Source organism: Neocloeon triangulifer, unplaced genomic scaffold (assembly GCF_031216515.1).
Source record: "Neocloeon triangulifer isolate White Clay Creek 2 clone unplaced genomic scaffold, ASM3121651v1 ptg000017l, whole genome shotgun sequence".
Classification (NCBI taxonomy): Eukaryota; Metazoa; Arthropoda; class Insecta; order Ephemeroptera; family Baetidae; genus Neocloeon; species Neocloeon triangulifer.
Window position 1 is genome coordinate 2,646,753 of NW_026775559.1, and position 23,514 is coordinate 2,670,266.

General features: G+C 34.2%; 2 protein-coding genes across 3 annotated transcripts; one reads left to right on the forward strand and one right to left on the reverse strand.

Annotated features, from left to right (window-relative positions):
* Nucleotides 1–200: 200 nt before the first annotated feature.
* Nucleotides 201–1,163, forward strand: LOC132203653 (U6 snRNA-associated Sm-like protein LSm6). Its single transcript, XM_059631568.1, has 3 exons — nucleotides 201–330; nucleotides 383–480; nucleotides 871–1,163. Exons 2-3 carry the CDS (start codon nucleotides 390–392, stop codon nucleotides 1,017–1,019), a joined length of 240 nt encoding a protein of 79 aa, XP_059487551.1. The 5' UTR covers nucleotides 201–330; nucleotides 383–389; the 3' UTR covers nucleotides 1,020–1,163.
* Nucleotides 1,164–2,311: 1,148 nt separating this feature from the next.
* Nucleotides 2,312–22,359, reverse strand: LOC132203649 (FERM domain-containing protein 5). 2 transcript variants are annotated; one of them, XM_059631561.1, is made up of 11 exons: nucleotides 21,917–22,355; nucleotides 14,230–14,334; nucleotides 6,584–6,626; nucleotides 6,226–6,402; nucleotides 5,555–5,766; nucleotides 5,328–5,495; nucleotides 5,095–5,183; nucleotides 4,802–5,028; nucleotides 4,296–4,460; nucleotides 3,770–3,946; nucleotides 2,312–2,884 (listed from the first exon to the last, which is right to left on the reverse strand). In XM_059631561.1, the coding sequence occupies exons 1-11, from the start codon at nucleotides 22,010–22,012 to the stop codon at nucleotides 2,496–2,498; spliced, it is 1,848 nt and encodes a 615-aa protein (XP_059487544.1). In that variant the 5' UTR covers nucleotides 22,013–22,355; the 3' UTR covers nucleotides 2,312–2,495. The 2 variants fall into 2 exon arrangements, with proteins under 2 accessions (XP_059487544.1, XP_059487546.1); XM_059631563.1 differs by lacking the exon at nucleotides 3,770–3,946 and having other exon boundaries at nucleotides 21,917–22,359.
* Nucleotides 22,360–23,514: the final 1,155 nt, after the last annotated feature.

Sequence of the window (23,514 nt, forward strand, 5' to 3'; positions counted from 1 at the left end):
TTCGTGCAGCCAGGCGGAAAAAAACTGCGTTAAAATTTTATAGGACAAAAAATTCTTAAATTAGGAATAGGAAGCCGTTTTTGTTACAGTCGAGATAAATAAAAAAAAATCTGCATTGCACGGCGGCGCCTCTGTACAGATCGTCAAAGCAGAGCTCTGCTCTCTGCTCTCCTAGCTCCCTCTATGTAGCGCTGCAGTCGCGCGGACGAATCGCGCACTTTCATTTATAAACAATAAAAAGCAAAAGCCGAGAACGCTTGTAAAATCTGCATTTAATACGAGATTTAATCCATACAATCAAGCTCGTACCTTATTGTGAACTAATCTCCTGTAAGTAGCTCTATTTATTCGTCCGTACTTGGAGTAATTTCGTACATTTCAGAGACAAAATGAACAGAAAAGAAGCTTTGGCGCAGTTCATCCAGCAAATCCACGGAAGACCTGTAGTTGTCAAACTAAACAGCGGCGTCGATTACAGAGGTTAGTACGTCCCGTCTTCGTTATTATGGAGTTATAATAATGATAAATTGTGCCGATTTTAATTTTGGTCAAAAACGCTTTTCGGATTAGTAAAATTGTTCCACCAAACTTAAAAAATATAGAGGCTAACTCACGTGCCTACTTTTGCTGTTCGCCACTACCTCGTCTTTACTTTTCATCTCTGTTTAAATCCCGACAGTTTGTACGTAATTCGGTCTAAGCAATAATATCTGGTTGATGGAATTAAAAAATGCAGGAATTAGGCAATTTTTTTTAGAATAAATTTTAAATTGATTTCATTCATTTTTTTTTTTAAATTTGAAAATTTATATAAATTTTATTATTTAATTCATTTGAATTTCTCCTTCATGAATATGTGTTTTATTCCAGGGGTGTTGGCCTGTCTTGATGGCTACCTTAACATCGCCCTTGAACAGACTGAGGAGTATGTGAACGGACAGCTGAAGAACAAGTACGGCGACGCTTTCATCAGAGGCAACAACGTCCTCTATATCAGCACGCAGAAAAGAAAAGTGTGAATTTATTTTCTATTCCACTTCATCTCGTGTAAGGCTAAGGATATAAGAATTAAAAAAGCCATTTTCGTAAGCTGAAAAATTCGTAAATTTTTATTACCTCTGATCTCTTTGTCTTAAAAAGCACCTTTCAAAACAGAATTTGTTTCTAATTCATCATTTGTTTGGCCTGTATTGCTAGAAGATGGATTTTAATTGACAATCTCTCGGATTTAATTAGTATATATCTTACAAAAGATAAAAACAAAACGATGCTATACAATTTATTCTGAAATACTTTTTATTGCGCACAACATTTTTTGTTTCTTTTTATCTGTTTTTATCTAAACCCCGAAATCTACAAGAAGCTCTAGGGAAATTTTGCAAGCGAGTATTTTTTTTTTATTTTTTTGCGTCCCGCCCCCATGAATTTTATTTAATACAATGTTTTTTCGTCTGCTTTGTGGTCCTCCGTGAGATTTCACCATCTATATTTATATTTTATTCAAGAAGTATTTCGTCTCAGTTTGATTCAAATGCTTACTATTTTCAGAAGGAAAACTATTAATTGTCAAATCGATGAAAAATTTACAGAAAAAGTGGTCAATCGGTATACATTCTATGAGTTCACACAACACCACCAAACCAGATTACAACAACTTTGCAAGTTTTACCTAATATGATACTCTCGACTCAAACCAACTCATTTATTTAAAAATGAAAATTTCCACCGAAATCCCATTCACAGCTCAAAATACCCAAATTTAAAAAGCTTATAAAAATAATTATTAAATCAACTAATAAATTTGGTCTTAAGAAGTTCTAGACTAGAATCTAGTTGAAGAAAGTGCAGAGAAAGGAGGAATAAATTAAAAAGGATGGTGAGAAATTCCCTGCTGCAAACATACCTCGCACTTCAGGTACATGATAGCAATAAATTATAATTGAATCAACGGTCAATTAAATAATTGTCAAAACTGGAATGATGAGTGAAATAAAGAGAGAGCGTGTGATGATTTTAAAGTCAGTTTGTCTCAGAATTTTTTAAAGTAACTTTGGCCGTAAAATTCTGAACAAGCCTGAAAATCCTTAAAAATAATAATTTGCCTGTCTTACTGGTCATTCATTTTTAATCATTAGAAATAACTAAAATTAACTAAAAAACTAATTAAAGCTTGCCCAAATTCAATTTAAGTGAAATATTGTCCACTAAAATGCAATAAAATTATTTAAAAACAAATCATTTAAAAAAATCTCCTTCCCTAGCAATCACGCCAGCTCTCGTTCTCACCACAGGAAACAAATAATCTGAATAGTGTATTTGAACCGCAACTCATTGTCAGCGCATGTAAAAGTATAAAACTCGGTTGTTGGCCACCGTTGCCGGAGAGAAAATTGATATTTTTTTTTTCATTTTCGAATGAAAAACGGCCGCAGCTATTTACAGAGCAAAAGTTTGAGAATCAGAACAAAACAGGTCCCCGGCAAGAGGAGGCACTTTTAAAAAATGGAGGCCAGTTTCTGCCGGAAGAACTCCTTGGCCGGCTCGTAGTACTCCTGCCGCAGGATGACGATTTCGGGCAGGGCGCGCAACCCGCTGAACAGCTCCGAGTTTGTCTCGAGCACAAGCACCAGCACCACTGTCAACAGAAGGGCGACCGCCAGGAACGACGGCACAAACACCCTGAGCAGGTTGAACGACCGGTTGCCGCCTCCGGTGACGGGGGCGGCGCCCACCCCCGGGTGCGGCTGCAGGGCCAGGCCCTCACGGTTGGTCAGGCCGGCGCCCCGGCCACTCTTCACCTCCATCTCGGGGGCGTTCATTTCGAACGAGTCGCGGAAGTAGTAGTCGCCGTAGCCCAGTGGAGGGTGTCCACCCTCGTCCACTCCTGCAAAAGGCAGATCATTTAGCAAAGGATCTACACGGTTAATCACCCTGACTTGATAACACTAACTTGGTACATCTTTGAGGAGAATCAATTGCTCCTAAATATTTTTTTGAATAAATCTATCTCTAAAGATAAAGGTTTTACAATATTTTGATATAGGTTACAAAATATTTAACAATAAATAAAATTGAAATATGGCACACACAAAAATGTTATGAAACATTGATAAAAAATTAATTTTGTGAAGTTTAATTCTTATTGATAGAATTTTTAACTTTTTTATTCATTTAAGCATTAACTGTCAGCAAAATTTTTATAGTACATAGGATATTATACTTGGCATGCAGCTTGCATTTATGAAAAAATTTCTTGCTGTGATGTGTATGCACGCCTATCTTCTAGTTTTGATCATGTCTTGTCTAAGTATAAAATTATTTACAAAGAATTTTTTTAGTTTTCAATCATAAATTGAGGCAAGTAACTTCAATTTAAACTAGATCAGTTTTTAAAGCAACTAGAAATATGTTTCATAACCAATTCATTACCTCAAGTATTATTAATAATTAAAAAATAGTATTAATATCCTTAAAAAGTTAAAAATAAGATTTACGCTAGGTTAATTTAAAACATTAAATGAAGTGTGGAATCATATGTTTCACAATCCTGCACAAACCGACACCTCTCTAGTCTCTACAATACTTTACCGAACAAACAATTTTAATATTTGCTCACTAATGCAGTTTCTAAATACATTCTCTCTCAATTGAACTACGCCTTTAAATTTAAATTTATTAGGAAAGATAGAACCAATGTTGAAAATTGTTTTTTTTTTATGCAATATATATTAAAAAAGTAATTAAAATTATTGCTTCACATGTTAATTACCTTTAGCAATTTCAACAACGTCTCCATTAGATTTGGGTTCATTTTTGACCTCGTCGGTGTTAACATTGTTAACAACCTCCTCGTTACAAGCCTCCGAGATCAAAATGGCAGGAGTTGGAACAGAATGTTCATGCTCAGGCACAACATGCTTAGGTTCAGTGGCCGCTTGTTCATCGGCTGTCATGACGAGAGATGAGACACAGAAATTAAAAACACACAGCAAGGGATTTTAAAACAGATAGAGATTCAATTTCAACTTTAAAGTGAAAAGAGAATGTCCAATTTTGGAAAAAATAAAAAAATGGAAAAAAATTACATTTAAGTGCTGAACCAAATATATAAAACGTGTAAATTAAATTGATTAATTCAAAGAAAATAAATTGCTTGCTGAAATATTCATGCAAAATTAAATAAGTGAGTTTTTTTGCAAATAATGTAAGTAACACGCAACGTGGACACAAAAACTACTTTTGTGATTGGTTTAAAATATTAAACAACTAGGTGTGTGACAGAGAGGATGACTTACCTCTTGGCTTGGACGACAACTCCTGGTCCTCAGCCACTGTCTCCAGCAGAGGGAGGGTGCCATCGGGACAGTAGGGAGACGAGAGATCAGATCCACTGAGCAGACCTGAGCCGTCCAGTCTTGTGTCAGGGGCAGAGTGATTGGCTCGTGGAAGACTGCCATAACCTGTGATGAAGACACAAATCAGGGAGAGTTGTAAAATCTTACATTATCTTAAAATTTCATCTAATAGGATGATATAAAAAATTGTCAGCAAAAGTTCCATCTGGGGAGAGATATTTTTTGAAAATATATTCTCAAAAGAATTAAAAAAATTTTAATAAGCTAAAAGTCACCTCCAAACAAGATGATAAGTTAAAATAACAAATTTTATAAAATCATTTCAAAAATAGAATCTTAATAAATAAATATAAATTTATCATACGGAACAAAAAATAAGTTATCAAATTTTAATAATTTTTAACCATATTATGTATTTTATTTTAATGTGGAAAGAATTTTCTTACGAATATCTCCTAATTCAGTTCCGACGGGGGTGGAAGGGGTGGCGGGAACACTGGACGCTTTGCGGCGCAGACTTCCAGTGCGCTTGATGGCCGGCTCTTCTCTCCTCAGAGGTCCAATGTCCTCCTGGATTTCTTTCTCTGTGCGACCCGAATAGCGCAGCTTTGTGCCCCACGAGAACAAACCGCCACCAGACACGACAGCCGGTGCTTCCGATGACGATTGCAACCTGTTAATTTGTTAATTAATGAATCTAAAATTATTAAAAACGTGCGCTATAAAAAAGTAAACTCACGTGAAGAACAACATTTGCTCCACCGCACATCGCCAAACGTGTCTACACGCTGAACTAGAGGGACATTTGAAGCCAACGGTGTGCTTCTTCTACAAAATTAAATTATTAATTTTTTTTCTTTTTTTAATTTTACACACATTCCAAATGAATTTATCGGAATTTATATCAACCAAAAAATCCTTTTTTTTTTTAATAATTTATGTCAGTTGATCTCATTTTGCTTTAAACTTCACCTTATTTCTTGGATCTTCATTGAAGACCAGATGGATAATGAACATTTTGCCCTCGTAGTTGATCTTCTGCACCTCATTCCACTTGAAGTGGTTCGTCTTTCTGCTGCCCTGGAGTGTGATAATTCCGCTGTGATTGATTCCCAAATACAGTGGATTACTACGATGGTCCTGCAGGACAGGAACAAAAAAGTTTAGTTCTGAATTATAGATTTTGGGACCAAACCCACCTTTACAGGGTGCGGATCGATACCGTACGTGTCTAGCTGGTAGGCTTTTCTCAGGAAGTTGGTTTCGGTGGTCTCTGGAGACTGACCTCGCATTTGAGTCTGGTGCAGCTCCATAATGTCCTCTTCAATTTTGATGGTCTGTTTCAGCAGAAGCTTGTGTTCCGCCACATAGTTTCCTTCGTGTTCTTCTGGGTCATAGTCTCCCAGGTCCCCTGTAAGATCAGATTCAATATATTAGGAATGAGATTCAACAGAAAAAGAAAAAGAATAAAAAATAAAATGGGACAAATAAGTGGCTAGATCTATGGACGCAACTCTACAATGGAGGCCCTGAAAATTTTAAAAAATATTCCATTTTTCAATGAGCTAAATATTAATTAATTTTACATCAATTTGTAAAAAAATACTTTTTAACCAAATCTGAACAAAATGAATTTAATGTGGAAAATATGTTCATTCCTAAATAAAATTGCCTGACTTTGAAAAGTGCTTTATCTGAAACTATAAATTTTGTTAATTCAATATTTTCTTTATTTTCTATTTCCTGTACCTAGGCCTACAGATTATAGGGTTGCCTTTGAAAGTGTGGTCTCTGTGCGAAAAAGGGAGTCGCTTCTTGCCAAAATCGTGCACTCTTGCGGAAATCGATAGGCGCGTACGCGCGTACAAACCTTGAATAACGTAAGCGCCAAGGAGGGCTGCCTCTGGTGCCGAGCAATAAAGTCGGCCGTGCAGCAGATCTCTGCGAAGCTGCAGATACAACTGGTACCTGGTGATTTCCTCCTTCAACTTGAACGGGTCCGGAGGGTAGAACTTCACCCGGAAGCTGAACAAGATCGGGTCCAACTCTGGTGACACAAAAATTACTTGCTTCACAAAAGAGTTCCAAAATAAATAATTTTTTGCATGAAGGAATTGAATTTACTTAATTTCCTGCCAAATAATGTGCGACGATTTTTTGTTTTTCCTAATTTCCATTTGATTGAATTTGATTAAACTATCTCATCAAAATTTAGCAAATAAACTCACCTTTGATTTGTTTGAGAACAGTCTTTGCTGGGTCCAGCCAATGCTGTGAACAGAAAAAACGACAAATTTAAATTTTTATATTTATCAATATTCATAATTTGATCCTGTTTAATTAAAGAGTTTATTATTAAAACATAATTAATAAATTTTAATAATATGGAAATTGTTCAATTTCTTCTCAAAAAGAAATAATAATTAAAAATTGGTTTAAAAAAATCTCTGATTAGAATTTGCTCAAAATATTTTTAATTAATTGATAGTCAGGCGACAAAAAGGTATCAGAACATGATTTTTCCTTTCCGCCTGCAGAAATGAGCCTAATGCAGACTGGCAGATTGATCTGTCAGAGTGGTTGCAGCCCTTTCGGGTCGAGCGAGCGCCGTGGCTGGGGTCAATAGTCAGTCCGCCGACCCACCCAAAGTGCTACTTGCAACTGCATAATATTCATGTTTGTGTTGCCCTAATGCTTTTTGGCACGATAGACCTTTACAATTAAACAAACAAACTGCGGTTGACGAATTTTCATTTCAAAATTAAATAATGTGGAGGGGAAGAGATGGTCCGTCGGGAACTTTAGAAAAATCGATTGTACATTCACGGCGCACGTGACCACGATTGAATAATGAAGAGCCGGCAGAAAAAGTTCATTCAGTGCTGAAATATTGATTTTATCTTATCTCCAAGAGTAGCCACGGTCATGAAAGGGATTGAATATAGAAGGTGCTACTAAAATTCAAGTTTTCTTATTAGAAACTTCAGGAAAAAATTTTTATGAAATTAATTTATCAGTTAAATTTCAGTCTTCTATAAAAATAAATTATTGGATTTATTTATTTATTTTTTTATTTAATCATTTTTATGCCTAAAATTTTTGCATCCGCAGCTGATTCCAAACATAAAAATGAGCAGATACCATACGTTTGGTTTTAAGTTGTACATAATAAAAATTTCATATAGAAAAAATACCTGTTCCATCAAATTTTAAATACATGCACGACCTCAATAAATTCAAATGAATGAATTTTTATAATTTAAGGGAAGGAATGACAGTTTTTCAAAAACTATTTATTATTATTTTAGCAAATTTAAAATTTAAACCCTGTAATAAATATTTAAATCGATTTAAATTAAAAATTCTACTCCCTTCAACATGCTGAGGCAGATACTCAGGCCGAACATTAATTTACATTTGTCAAAATGCAAAGCAGTTTGTTCCATTACAGTGTCGCACGCTCCAAATTTGCTTGGCCGCAGCTCTTCTCCGTCCGAATCATGTTTCATTCATTCTCATGCAAATGCCCTAATATTAAATTTATTTTTTTCCCTCCAGCTCCACCCATTTGGCGGACGCGCCGGGAATTGTGCTCTGCTCAAGTGTGTCACAGAGACCACGCCAGTTTATATTGGTGGTGCCGCCGCTCGCTCACGATTCACAAAATAGCGCTCAGTTTTGCCCGAAATGTTTTTTAACGTCGCGTTTGATCGACTTTAATGGACAGACACACGACACACGGTGCTGCATCTCTGAAAACGAAAGGGTGGCAGCTGTTACGCGTTTCAGAACACCGACACCAGTTTTCATCTTTTTTTCGTGACGCCCTCAACAGATGGTGGGCATTAATTAAAAAACTGCGTTTAATCTTCGTTAAAAATACATAAGTGGGTGACTGGCTTTTTTAAAATTTGATGATAAAAAAGCAACTGTTAATGATTATAAACTATTTTTGGATAAATACTCCTCAATAAATTTCTAATATATTATTATTCTAGATATCTGATTGCAAAAATTAACAAAAATGCTGTTTGATTGAATTAATTTAAGAACTTTTTAGTATCTCATGTGATCTCATGTATCATTCAGTGAGTGCACGTAATTTTTATTGCATTAAAATTGATTTTAAAAATAAAAAAAAATTGCAGATATAAATTTAGCTTTTTGTTTATATTTAATTCATTTTAATACAAAATTATTAAAGAAATTTAAATTATTATGAAAAAAAAATTGTTTGAATAAAAAAAATTATAACTCGCAATTCCTATAATTTGTTACATAATAATTTATAAATATGTGATTAAGTTTGATAACGTACAAATTTTTTTTTAAGTGCATTATGCAAATTTGTCTTCGGTTTTTGTTTCATGCAAAACTTTAAAAATTTTCAGCATATTAATGAGAAGTAAAAGATTTCCAAAAAAAAGACCAGTCCAAAGTCCAAATGGGTATTATTGAGACAGAGATTATCCGTTTTTCATCTAAGCAAAAAAAAAAAAAACAATCGAGTTCCTTCTTGCCCTTTTACTATACAAGGCACAATTCAAGAGGCTTTTGTGGTAGAATTTCTCGCCGTTAATTGTGTGAAAAAACAAGAAACGATCCGCGCTCCAAGGTGCACCAGGCGCGGAAGATGCACAGAGGAGGGAAAAGCACGATTTTTCTCACTCCCATGCACCGCAGACTCACAATGGCAGCGAGTTCGTTCACCTCCTTTGCATCTCTTCTGCTTCTTCCGTTTGACCACTTGAGAGAAAAACCGCGCCAAAGTCGCCTCTTGGTGAAAATAAATAAAAACAATCAGTTAGAGTTCTTTAGGTAGTTTGAGGCGGAGATAGACGATTGCAAATAGAATCAAGCCTGGATTTTGCTTTCTACTCTTTTTGTCCTGAAGTGAGGAAAAGAGAGAGCCCCAAATTGATTTTCTCTGCAGGCGGCTGAACGCGAGAGGCTCCTTTTTTTCTGGTTGGGCTACAGGAAGAACCAACAAAACTGGAGTATCGTCAAATATATACAGAAGCAAGGAGAAGAAGTTGAAGATCATAAACACGCCGGCAACTTTTCAAGACTAGCAAGCGTTGTTGGTTCTGAATGGAAAGCAGAGGCAGAAGGCAGGGCCTCCGGTTTCTTTATCATTCAAATTCGTAAACGCCGGAGCTTTGCTCTGCAATGAGGCACCTTTTGTTGAGTTTTGCATTGCTTAACAAAAAAGGCAAAGTTTATGTTTATGAATCAATTTAGAATTTATTTTTGCTCATTTAAATAGCATAAATATTGAAATATTACTGATTTCTTCATAAAGAAATAAGAAAGAAAGAAATCTGTATATAAATTTTTACTTTCTGATTTTTTCCCTGTTTATACAAAGAGTTGAAATTTGAGGGGTTGAGAAGTTTAAATTTTTGTAGAATTATTACTCTAAAAATTATTCTTTGAGGATTTCTATGTAAATTAACTTCCTTTTTCCTGCTGCTAATTAGTTACAGAACAAATGATATCTTTCTCTCATCGTTTTCATTCGAAAATCAAGACATAATTAATTAACTGCCATTTTTGTACTGAAGTTTAGTTGGAGAAAAAAGTTACATTTACCTCTCATCCAGTTTAAATTAAACAAATACAATATGTGCAGGTAATTAAGGTAAACTAAAAAGTGGAATTAATCAAATGTGAATTTTCCATCCAAGTTTAAACTTTTCATCTAATTCTTTTTGAATCAAAAATTATAACTGGAATTTAACAATCAGAGCCAAACTAATCGCGTTAATTCCGCTGTCAAGTTGTAAATTTCCGTTCATCGGCGCGTCAGCCGCAGCTGTGCCGGTGCATGCACAAACACGATCAATAAATTCATGCGAAATGAGGCGCGAGAAGACGAATTGCGATAATGAATCGAACAGCAGCCGTCGGCGTGGCTCTCGCGAGGCGATAATGACAAATCGCGCCGGGCGGCGAAAGGGCCAACAAGTTTTCGTGCAGGCTTAAATAAACCTTTAGCTAACGCTCATTCTCAAATAGATATCACATGGTGACAGATCGCATTGCCAACTTGCGGAGCCTAATCAGCAGGATTTTGGCTCGCATGTCTTCACTAGAGAGCCCGTGTTCCTTATACATACTAAATATTAAGGTTCTTGAGACGATTTATATCAAGTGCAATACTATTATAGTATTGAAGACTATACATGTTTAAAAAATGGCATGTGCATTGGTGATATATTTTGTTTAATTTTAATGTTTCCCTAATTTATAAATAAAAGATGCCGAAAAGGATGATTTCTAGAGCGATTTTGTAATATAAATAATTTAAATTGTTTTTGTGTTTTTATAATTTAAAAATTATAGTTTATTCTTGAAACTCATAAATAAAAACAAACAAAAATAATTATCGCATGCATACTTTTATAAAATAAAATTGCTGATTCTAACAGTTTCGTATTATTTTTAATAATTATATTGATAAACATTTTCATTTAAATTGATCATCCTGATCATAATTTGGTATATTTTTGGTCCTATAAAATATTTCCAACACAAAATGAAGTTGAAACGAAAGTTTTTAACACTGTGCGTGTAATAATAAACCCTAGCGTGCCTGATATCCATCAGGCCTCATCTTCCCTCATCTATACGTGCATTCCTTTTTCCCAGAAATGAACCTTTTTTGTGTGTTTGTTTCAAGCTTGAAATGCACCGACGTCATATTATTACGATTATTATTTCGCTTCCAGCAAAGCAATTCCCCGTCTCCTCATTATTTCATTTTATCACAGAAGTCTCTCTCGCTTGCATGCCTCAATCTCGGCGGGCTTGGGCGTAATTGTTCTGCAGACGATCTCCTTCCAAGCGACGGTTATTGTCGCACTTGGCTTTAATTTTGTTCCTTTTTAGCCCAAAAGAAGACCAGATGTGAATGTTACTTCATTTTTCAAAATATATATTCATATTTATTAACCCTTTTGGTTACAACATTAAATTTTTCAAAATGTAATCATATTCCCTTTTGGTTTTTTTGTGTAATTAAAAGATTAAATATATGACTGACTTCAGACCTGGATGCTTCAATTATTTTGTCAAAATGATAAAAAATACGCCCACATGTACATCGATTAAAATTGAAATCGTTAGATGAATATTGATCAAGAGAAGCTCAGGCGAATTTTTGCAAATGCTGAATTTCTTTCATTTTGGCTTGATTTGTGAAGAATAAAAAACAAACAATAATAAATTAAAAAATCATTTCGATTAACTCAATATTTCTGATTTAAAAAAGATTGTTACTTAAATTTTTCACACGAAAAATGAAAACGAAATGTAGTTTCTGAATAATAAAATGCCTTTCATTGAATTAAAAGGCGCTCGCTCTTTATTAATGAAACTCGATTTGCCGCAGCGTGATGCTTTTGAACAAGCTTGTGCTTGCCTTTGCAATAACAACTCAAGCAAGTAGATGTGCATCCAAACTCATCGTTTTGCCCTTTAATCACATTTCCGAGCTGCCGAGCGAAATTGGTTTTTATTATATGTGAGCACAAACGTGGAGGAAAGTGCACGTCTGGAACATTCATCGACACGAAAAAGCGGCTCAGTCACGCTGATCCGTCGCTTTTCGCGGCGACAAGTTGTGCTATCATCTTGCTCTGCTGTTCTTTGCAAATATACACGTATCAGCAAGCGAGTTGCTTTTGAATAAATGATGCATTGCAGTGACGCAAACAGGATCTCTGGTTGCAACGGCATCAGCATCCTGCAGTCGTGGCACTCTTTTCTGTTATATCATTTCACTGATAAAAATTGCAAAAATTGCCTCTGTACAGCAAAGAAAATGATTCGATTTTCTAAATTTTTAAAAAGTAAATAATTGATGCTTTTATACTGCTGAGAAAGTGTTTAAAATTGAATACAATTTACATTACATTATCTGATTAAAAATAAAATGTAAAATTATCTATTTTTTGAGCATCCTAATAGAAAGTGTTGCAGGTCGTATGTTTACAATATCAACAATTTATTTCCTAATTACATATATTTTTTCAACAGTTCATTTTGGTACATTTATTTTGATTAACTCTAAAAACTGTTCAAATTTTCGTTTAATTTTCTTAGTAAAGTCAAACAATTTGTCTGGGTGTCTTATAAATTTTTTTAATGAATTTTTAGTATTTTTACTATCAATTGAAAATGTTTTGAGAGCGATTGTTACATTCAAAACGATATTCGATGAAATTTTTGAAATTTTTATATCCTAATTATTGTTAAGAGTATTTTTTCTTTGTTCACAGAATTGCAGTTGAGCTCTACCCATTGTTCAAGAGATCTCTGTTTGCAGTGGTTGCAGCACCACCAAAACCGCGACCCTGTTACCGAGCTCATTATCATAAACGCGGGCAAAACAATACGCAGCCTCACTCTCATCTTGCTAATTGAATCGGCTTACACAAGAGGTTTTAACCGACGAGGCCAGATCGAATAAAACCCAACCTGCAGAGTGTTGCAATAATTTTATAAAAACTAAAAACCACCACGGTAAAACTATTGCTTCGTTTGCGTGTTTCAAGTCGGAGAAGGCCAAGGTTTATTAGATTTTAGGGCGCTGCACGCACAAAAACTTTACAATCCCCGGCCGATTTCCCTCGAGAAAAATTCAACTTTAATTTTATTGACCAGCCAGATAGCAAGTTCTGAACCAAACCGTGCCTTAATAAATCCAAAGCCAAAAAGCAGAGACCCGGCCCCTTTTTGTTGGAGTGTGTTTCCTGTTGTTTTGACAATAATAATGAGTGGCCCCTTGAATTTAAATTACCTGGCTGGCCGGCGAGATACCATCAAAGCCATGCAGCGGAGCAATTATTATGCACGTAATAGTCTCTCTCCCACAAATGCATTTGAAAAATGCACCAAAGTCAGCGAAAGGGTGTGGTCACCCTTATGCAATTTAATCCAGAGAAGAAAGTGTGTAAATGCTTGATATGAATTTATTAAAAAAAAATCATTCTTTTAATCTGGTTGTAGATACGATAAATTTGAACTTACAATAAGTTGACTTTTAATTGTTATCGATTGACGATAAATAATTATATTTATTCTAGAGAGGATAATGATTTAACTCTTTTTTAATTAGGCATTGCAGATCCTGGGCAAATATTTGAAGCCTTCGAGGATCAACAAAACAACAGGTCTGTGTCTGTGTAAATAAAACTGCATGCTGGTCACGTGAGAGCCGTTGTGACAAGTGTATTATGTGATAAAACGTGTTATCCCGCATCGCTTGTATGGAAAGATTAAAAGAAAGCAAATAAACATAGCTAGAATTATTCTCTCAAAATGAAATGTGGTGCGTGACACAGCACAACAATTTTTGTTGAAAAAGTGCTTTAATTTGAGACCTAATTTATAGGGACAAATTAAAATAATTTTAGATATGATACACCTATAAAAATCATTTAGCGCGCTTTATTTTCACAATTAATTTAAAAACACAAATATTTACACTTGTTTGAAATGAATCAAATAAAAAAAAAACTCTTAATTAAGATATTGTGATTCATTTACTAAAATTTTAATTTAATGATTTGATTCTATGATGGTAAATTCTATTTAAGAAATTTCCATTTAAATGAAAATTCTTTAGTTAAAAAATCTCGTTTTGAAAATAATTAAGCTACTTAAATTATTTGACATGTTTTAATGGTTTTAAACGCGAACAACCATAAATCATCAGTATAATAAATTCTTATCGAACAGAAATCAAATCAATCAATAATTCTGCTCCTTGCGGCACTTTGCTGCTGTTCATCGGTGGAAAATGTTTTTGGTTCCGATTGACAGACCAATAAATTATAGAGAGGAAAAAAGAGGAAATCGTTTTGCTCACCCTCTGCTTGTTGGCGTCGACATATCGCAGGGCGAAGTAATCCTTTTCGATGAGGTTCAGCTGCCGACACACGAACTCGAGCAAGTATTTTCCTTTGTGATGCGACTGCGGGCAAATCAATAAAATTCGTGCATTAGACAACGCTGGCTACTGGCAAACATCATACACGCACACGTATATATACATTAAAGTGTATGAATTCACATTTGACATGAATGCAAAGGGAATGAGGAAACGGCGATTGCAGCAATGAAGAAAAGCATGATATTAATGTGAAAAAATATAATTATTGTAGCAAACTAATCGTTTATAATTATTTTCGTTTATAGCAGCACAAAAAACTTGATTATTGAAAAATAATTAAATTTCAAATCAATTATGTGTATAATTTAATTAATGAGCACAAATTTTAGTTTGTAATAAAAATTTAAATGTTTAAACACAATTTGCAACTAAAAATATTTTAATTTTTAGTTTTTTACATAACTAAAAAAAATTTAAAATTTCATCTTAGTTCTAAACGCAAAATTTAAAAAAAAACATATTTTAGAATTACATTTGAATATTTCAATGACTACCTAGAATTCTCGTACCAAATTGTTTCCAAAAATTAGTCTACAGATTTATCATGCCATTTTTAAATTAATTTGTAAACAAGTTCCGAAAAAGTGGTAATTTTTAAATTTACACCGCCCTTTATCTTTTTCTTTTGTCAATACTGTAAGAAAAAAATAAATTGAAAAAGAAACAGAGGAAACAGCTTAATATGTTTTATTAATTTGGGCACATTATTGTTAAATATAGAGTTAAAACTGTTAAGAGTCTGTAGTAGGTCTGTTAATTTTAAACAAGCCACTAAACTGCCCGCAGAAGCGCTTGGTTTATTTTTTTCCATTTCATTACTCTTCCACAGAGAAATAGGGATGTAGGCGCAGTGCAGATGAAAAGTTGTTCCGCAACGGGAAAAGAAATAATTTTCATTTCGGGCTGGCACGGACTGCTCTCCTGTGTAGGGCTTCCGCTCGCCCAAGTCCGGCGGCTTTTGGCTTGCGTGAAACTCTCTCGCAAAATCGTCAATGCGTACTTGTAAGTTGTCGTAAAACGCGGCGAAACGACAGATGTATAAATGTGCGAGCCGCGGGGGACACTGCTTTGAAGTGCAATTACTCGCCTAACAAAACTTTCCTAATTGACTTTGTACTTAAATTTTTTATTTAAGTTTCTGCAAACTTGTGAAGCTGATTAATTTTGTTTTCAAGTTTATTTTATGATAAATACAATTAATACTACTTTTCTTTTAACTGCAGGAATTGCATTTAATTTATCTGTATCAGATCTGTATAAATTTCAATGGGCCGAATGCGTTAATTAAAAAGAATGAGTGCTGAGATTTTCTTGAAAAATAAATTACTTTTATAATAGAAACAACATTGAATGATTATTTTGGTAATATATAAATTATTATCCTCATGTAAGCTTAAGATAAAAAGAAATAGATAATTTTAGCTCTCAACTTTTGTAACAAATAGATTATTTTAGTGATAAAAAAATTTTGAATCCCTTCTTATAGAGTAAAATGTTTATTTTTAATAAACATGAGCAGTTGATTTAATATTCTAATCTCTAGCATTGCATAATACAAATTGTATCATTTTCACCAATTTGACTTCTCCAGTAAAGCCTATGCAGCTCTTTTTATTCCAAATTCTAACGAATGGCGTGTAGATGGTTGGCAAAAACTCCAAGCCACATTGATGGATCATTTCCGTGTTATCTGGTATTTCCACAGGAAACACTCCGTTGGCAAGGGGAGGACGTTTATGGATTAAAAAATCTAGATCTCTATAAAATAAAATTGATATCAAACTTTGTACATTTCAGAAAATAAAACGGTGAAAAACACATTTTAGCACCTAAGAGCATTGTAGCGGGTTTTTTTAATATTGCAACTAGAGATTATATTAATATTATGTCATGATTAAAGGGTGGTGCCTTCCTTTTATAAAATATTAACCATTCGCATATGATCGGTCGTGAGAAATATTTGTTTGTCCGTTCATAAATAACCCGAATGAATAATGAGCGTGCAGGCGTGGAATCGGGGGCGTATCCCGCGCGACTCGTTTCATTAATTAATATTGATTGGCGCATTGTTCGATTAGGAAAAGTAAAACCACATATTAATGCGGTTGGGAGTGAAAGGGTACATCCATCATCGTTAAAAGTTTTAGAGCGACCCGCCGCCGCCGCTTCCGGGGAAAAGAAGAAAGGGTCTGCAGCTATTTTAAATTGCCCACATGTAGGTACAGTACATACCAATTTTATATGCGAGCACAAAAAGGGTAGTAATAACTTCCCTTTAAAAAGCGTGGCGCGTCAGCAAAAATAGTTGCTACAGTGTGCAGAACAAAGTTCTATCTTTGTAGGATATAATTAGATTGACAAAGTCCTCAAACAAAAGTAGCTCTAGTTAAAAAAAAATGTGATCGGATATCTGAATATAATTATTCTCAATTTTTCCGAAATTTTTAAGTTCGTATATTGCTGCCGGATTTTTTTTTTCATATTCAGTATTCTCTGAATTAATTTTTAATCAAATAATTAATAATTCAGCTAAGGTTTCAAAATTCAGCAAACATTTATGGTTTCCACCCGTGGACGTTAAGCCCCGTGAAAAATATGCAAATACCTCTGAGGGTCCATAAATAGGTAATGTTTCTCTGGAAAATATAAAGTGCGGCTGGTCGGCTCACAGGTGTGTCTTTTGGGCCATAAAATACACGTACATCTCCACTAAAAGACTGGTGAAACTTGTCTGCTTTTTCACTTTGAGTTACGACCCACCAGTGTGTCATGGCATGGTCATTACTGAATTATAACTTTTTCCTGGGGTACAAACAAAAGCAACTCTCATATTCGGTCGTTTTTGAAAATATAATCAATTAAAAAATAGGTTTAACTATTAATATTTTATGTTTTTACGTTTTAAATAAAATTAAATTCCTTAGAATTATATTCCAGCTTTTTTTTTTAGAAATATCTTCAAATATACATATCAATTTTCATAATTTGCCCACTTTATTTTAATGGTTTTTCCGGTTTTTCCAAAATTTGAAGTTGTGCAAACTCTGATTAGGCTTGTCATTATGTGGATGGAAAATTGGAAAAATAATCATATAAAATTTTAGCGATCTAATTACCAGTTTTAGCCGTTACAATAATAACGCACTATTTTTTAATGACCTCGTAACATAGCGACCCGGAGGCACCACGATAACTATCGATAAGCATTAAAATTTCAGCTGCCGCGCGACCAAAGAGTCACTGACTTCTCGAAACTCGCTGCCAGCAACGTAATCAGCAGTAAAATCAGTTGTTTTTTGTTTTCAATCGTGAGAGGCAGGTGAAAGAAAAATGGTCCAAAATTCGATTCGAAACGGAAAAACGGACAAAATTGTAACTGGCGGTGGAATGAATATATATTGGGGAAGGGCAAAAAAATGGACGTGCGTGCAACATGACTGTATTTGGGATCTCGCGATATTGTTTTCTGTGTTTTATGGCCGTCATCGGCCATAAAACTATAAATCGTTTGCACTAAAAATCGGCAAAGAGAGTTAAACGATTGTTTTCAAATTTTCTCATCTTACATTAACGTTTGTGTGATAAGAAAACAAAATAATGTTTCTCTAAATAAAAACTTAAGCAGATTAGTTCTATAAATCGGTAAAGATGAAATTATAAGACGTCATTTTTTTAAAGAAAAAATGCTCTAAAAATGTTCAAAATTTACCATCTATTTTAATTCGTGAAAATGCCCAATTTGATTAAAGATTTAAAATGGGGCTGGAAATGACACTTATGATTTGCACAAGATCTGGTGGTGTTTTGAAAGCCAATTTTTCCGGTGCTTGTGGAAAGTAAATTCAATTCCTAAAACTAATATCTGATGATGCGAATTTTTCCGAATTTTTTTAAAAGCAATTTCCATTTCAAACAAAACTTAGTAGTTATCGATTTTCTACAATAAGAGCCGCTGTAACACTTTCAACTTTCAACTTTCAACAGAAAAATAATTAATTATTTAATTAAACTTATTTCAGTTGATTCAGAAAACTTCAAATGTGTTGAGAAGTTTTTTAATAACATTCTTTGCAGTTTGAACTAAATTTTAACAATTTTAAGAGGAATATCAGATTTAATCAAATTCAAAAGCTTTAATCTCATCTACATCTATTCTGAATTTTTGTTTAAAAACTTTACTATTATTTAAAATATCGCTAAATTCAAGCCTCATTATTTCACTTTTAACAAACTTTCTTTAAGTCAAATTTCCACAACTTTAAGTCAAAATAATTAATTTTGCCTCCAGTTTGAATCTACAATAGAAAGACAAATTCAATTTTCACATAATAAAGTGGGTATAGTGTGTCAGAATTAATTCCACTGTCACCCTTGTTAATTCCTCATATGAAAGCCCTTGCCAATTTTCTCCGCCTTTTCGCCCATTTTCACTCGAAAGCCCCACTAGGTCTGCAAAAACCGACAAGCAAAACAAGAGCGACACCCTCTCTGCTCTCCTAATCAATTCTGTCTCGCTCGACGAGAGCGCGCCTATGAAAGGGTTTGGTGCAGTGGCTACAAAAGTGAGCTTAAGCGGCAGCGCGCGTGTGTGTGTCAAAGATGCGGCGCTGAATAATGCAAACAAGGCTTCTTTCATCGAAAGAGAGCGAGTCTGACGAGAGCTGAAAAGTGGAGTCATTTCGGCATAGTGAGCAGTCAGCCCATTAGGCCCGGCAGCACACGCTGCTCAAGGGATGTGGCGTGGCTTGGGCTGCAGCTGATCAATAACCACCCCAATGCCGCCCGCGGTCGAGGGCCTGCAGCCCTTAATTCGCGCGCCCGCGGGTCTTGTTAGACCACAACACAAGCTGCTCGGCATAAATCTGCCATTGAAAATAATTAATGATCCAAATTTGATCCAACGAGTAATTTTATTACTCCTACTTCATAACTTTGTTTGTGGTAAGAATTAATAATTGGTAATTAATATTTTCTATTTCAATATCCAAAAGTATAAAAAAAAGTATTGCAAAATAATTGTTGGGAGAGAAACATTGATTGCAAAAATAAAAGGCGCCTTCACTAGCAAACATTTTGCTTAAACTTCCGAGATCAAAAAGACCCCAGCGTCCGCTGCAGTGAGCATCGGTTGAAAGTATTTGCTCTTTGCACTTCTTGGTGGATGGATTAAGTCGTTTTTTATTTCATCAAAATTTTATTCTGACATTAGATCTTTGATGAATGTGTTATTCTGGTTCATACGCAAGACCAAAGTAAGATATTTTTCTCACACTTTTACAAAGAAAAACTTTGCTATTTTATTGGGCAACGTTGAATTTTCATTATTTTAAATAAAATAGCTCGTTGAATATTTAAATTTTCTTTCTCCTAATAATTATTTACATTAATTTTGGCAAAGTTGATGCTATTGAATAATTAGATTATATTGTTTGCAATTGGACTTTGTAATTATTAAAAGTTTAATTATTTACAAATACTAAAAAATTATTAAAATAGTATTCACGGTGTTCACAAAATAGACTATTAAAAAAATGGAATACTTAATATAAAATAAAAATTAATAAAAAGTGTAATAAATACGTGAAAATAAAATTGGGATTGTGTAAAATTATTTAAAAAAAATAAAAAATTACATAATTATTAATTTGTTAATAACTCAATTAATAGTTTTGATTAAAGCTTGTTATTTTTATCCATCTGTGCCACTATTAAGAGGAAAAAAATAATAATATCATCTAGAATGCCCAATTTTCTTTCATTTCACCCCGCGGAAATTTTTTATTTTTCACGATTTTATCTTATTTGAACAAATTTTTAATAATCATTATCCGCCATAAAAAATGTACAAATTTGTTATTTATAAAAATAAAACAAAACTTCAACTCTAAACTACGTTATTGCAGTCCTTTTAAGAAAACCTTTCCGCTCGGAACAAAGGACTTCAACCTTTGCTCACCTTGAGCCACTTCGAATTCGAGTTTGGCGAGAGTTGGAGGCGGTTTCCACTTAAGGGGTCACCGCAGCTGCTTGTTTGCGACTTTATTGAAATGGATGCGACGACTTAATTGGAGCGACCGGCTAGCTGACAAAGTCTGCAGGAAAGTATTTAAGTTGCAGAATAAATCTTTTGACCCGGCGGGGCGAAGATTAAAAGGCACTGCACACTGCAAACTTTTAATCTCATTTTGGAACTTTGCAAACTAGTTTGGCGAAAATCTGCACCGATCGGACACACGTCGGGCTTTTTGCGATGCGGAATGACCAAACAGGAAACCACTGCTGGCTTGGTCGGAGCGAAAAATTTAATGTTGCAAGTCATTGCTTCAGCGAATACAATGCAATTTTTTATCGTTAAATTTTTACAGTGAAAAGGATGAGATCATTGCAAATATTTGCAGATCATTCAATTAGCTGTGGGTGCACTTGCAAAATTCGCGTGCAATTTGCGGTTTTTGGTGTCGCCGATCTGGTAAGCCAAAGTGTGGCCACCGTTGCGGCCGTAGCGAAGCCCAAGGACGTTAATTTTGATCGGAATTTTCCAGTTAATTTTCAGTTTGTAGAATTTATTCAGTCAGAGCTATGCAGTTGCTTGCTTTTTATAGATAGATCCGTCACATTCTCAACCGCAAAGTAAATTTTGTTCCTGGTTGGAAATTTCCAGTTCGCTGGATCGTAGCAATTATTGCAATTATCAATTTTTTTTTCACTTTTTTGTTTCTCTGTGAGCGGAACGTTTTCCAGGCACAATTCTAATAACCAAATACAATGGATGGAGACACTTAAGCTTGATGGGTACAAGCGACTGGCTCACACACACAATCGATTTCCATCTAAAAATTTACCAATGGAAAAAGTCAGCGGGTGCCCATTGAGTGCTTTCGCCCGAAATTCTATCGTTTCCGCCCCCAAGTGTCTCTTTTCGACAGAAGCACTCACAATTTTTGTATCGTGGCATAAATTGCAATTTTTTCACGGAAAAAAAATCAAAAATTGCAGTTTAGTAGGTAAATATCAACACTTTCACCATCACAAATTTCAACATTTCAAAATTTATTACTAAAACTGAAAAGTGACAAAATGTTTTGCTTTGGATTGTATCCATTTTAAATATTTTGATTGAAATTTAAGCAATGAAAATTAAACTATAATCTTTGAGAGCCTACAATATCTTTAATTCTAATATTCCATAAGGCAAAAGTTGATTTCAAATTAAATTTTATTGAGAATAGGAACTTAATAAAATAGTAAAAGAAAATAATTAAATTTGAATGTAATATTGCAAGAGATCAGAAAATTTTCAACGTAAAAAGCAGAACCAAGTAATTAAAGATTAAATTTTTTTTCCTGCTAATCGCAATTGAGAAAACTTAAAAACAATGCAAATAAACACTGATTTAATTTCTCTTGAAAATATTTTCCTCAAAATAAAGCTTCAATCATATTATTTGTGTGCGAATTTTGATCATTTTCCCTTCAATCGAATAAAACTTGAGGCCAGTCATTTCTCTAATTAAAATTAAATTATCTATTGGAGGATTGGGTGGGTTTGGCCGACGGCGTTTTGACAGATGCAAATGTGCCGAGGGATTGTTATTATGCTCACCTGGAACTCGCACTCGATCACCTCCGAGTCGTCGAGCAGTCTGATGGTGCACTTGTGGCTCACACTAGCCTCACCTTTATTACCGAATTTGAGCATTTTCGCACATGAAAGTCGGACGCGAAAGTGTCTCTGTCGCACCTGCGGACACGGCGCGCGTCAAAACAAAGCCCCTCCTGTCCCGGTGGTCGCTCGGGTTCTCCTCCGCGGCGTCGTTCTGCCCCGCGACTCGCGTTCCGCGCTCTGACGGCGCGGCCGCGGGACGCGAACGCGAAACTCGCACACGTCCAAAAAATAAACCCGATTCGTGTTAACCACAAATTGACAACGGCAGACACCGTCGAGGGGCTCGAGTTTCGGCTGCCTCAAAGGCGTCCTGTCTCACCGAAACCGCCTCTAATTCAACTAACACTCGAGCAATCCGGCCCAAAATTTACACCCGCCGGTCCCACACTCAAGCGCCTCACGATCCGTTCCGCGTTTCGCTCGCACTCGCGCCATGAGAATTTTACTAGCATTCAATCCAATACAGTTCCTACTTTTATAACGAAGATGAGGTGAAAAAGAAATTAAATAAGTTAAAAATACTTAATTTTTCTAGCACTTTTTGGGGGACTGCTACGAATGACATCTTCTGTAAAATTGAGTAAAAAATAACGTAAAAAAATAATTATGAAAGATTTTCAGTAATTATATTATATTAAACTAAACTTCTAATTTTTAAAACAATTGCAGTACATTTCATGCTTATTGACTTCTATTTAACATGACAATTTTTATTTTTTTTTTATCTCAGTTATAAATTTATATCAGCTGATGCTCTTTGCTGTTAAAAAAAGTAGAGGAAAATAACCAGCAAGAATTATTTTTTATTCAACATGACGACTGCAAACCAAAAATAATTCTGTAGACTCTTGTTGGTTATATTATCTTATATCAATGATGTAGAAAAAGAAATTCAATTGAAGCTTGATAATATTTTGGTTTAAATTAAAGAAATACAGTCATATTATAATTTGAGCAATCATTAAGTTGTTTTTAAAATTTGCGATAGCAATAAAAATTTTGGTAAAAAAAAAAACAAAGTAGTAATGATGAATGGGGTTTGATTACTGAACCTTCATTTATTCTCTATATTATTTATTTTATTGTAATATACATGTAGAATCAATTAAAAATATTAAAATTCTATACAATATTTTAATGTAACAGCACAAAAAAAATTAAATCATTTTAACTTAATTAAACTGCAAATTTCAAATAAAATGCATAATATATTAACTTTATTAAATTTTTATTGTAATTAAATATAATTTAAGTTTTATATTTTTTTAAGCAATATTATTTTTAATTATAACGTAATAATGAAATTGATATTTTTATCCTCAATATTTTAAATTATTATTTTTTTTTATACATTTACATTTGTTTGCATAACTTGAACTCTTCTCAATAATATGCACTAATTGCAATTTGTTCCTCAGTTTTAGGGTAGGTAAAGTGATCTGTAAATAATGGATTCATTTAATAAAAAAATTAACCATGACAATCATGGGTACTCATGTTATTATGCTATGCTTTTTAATAATTACTTGGAAATA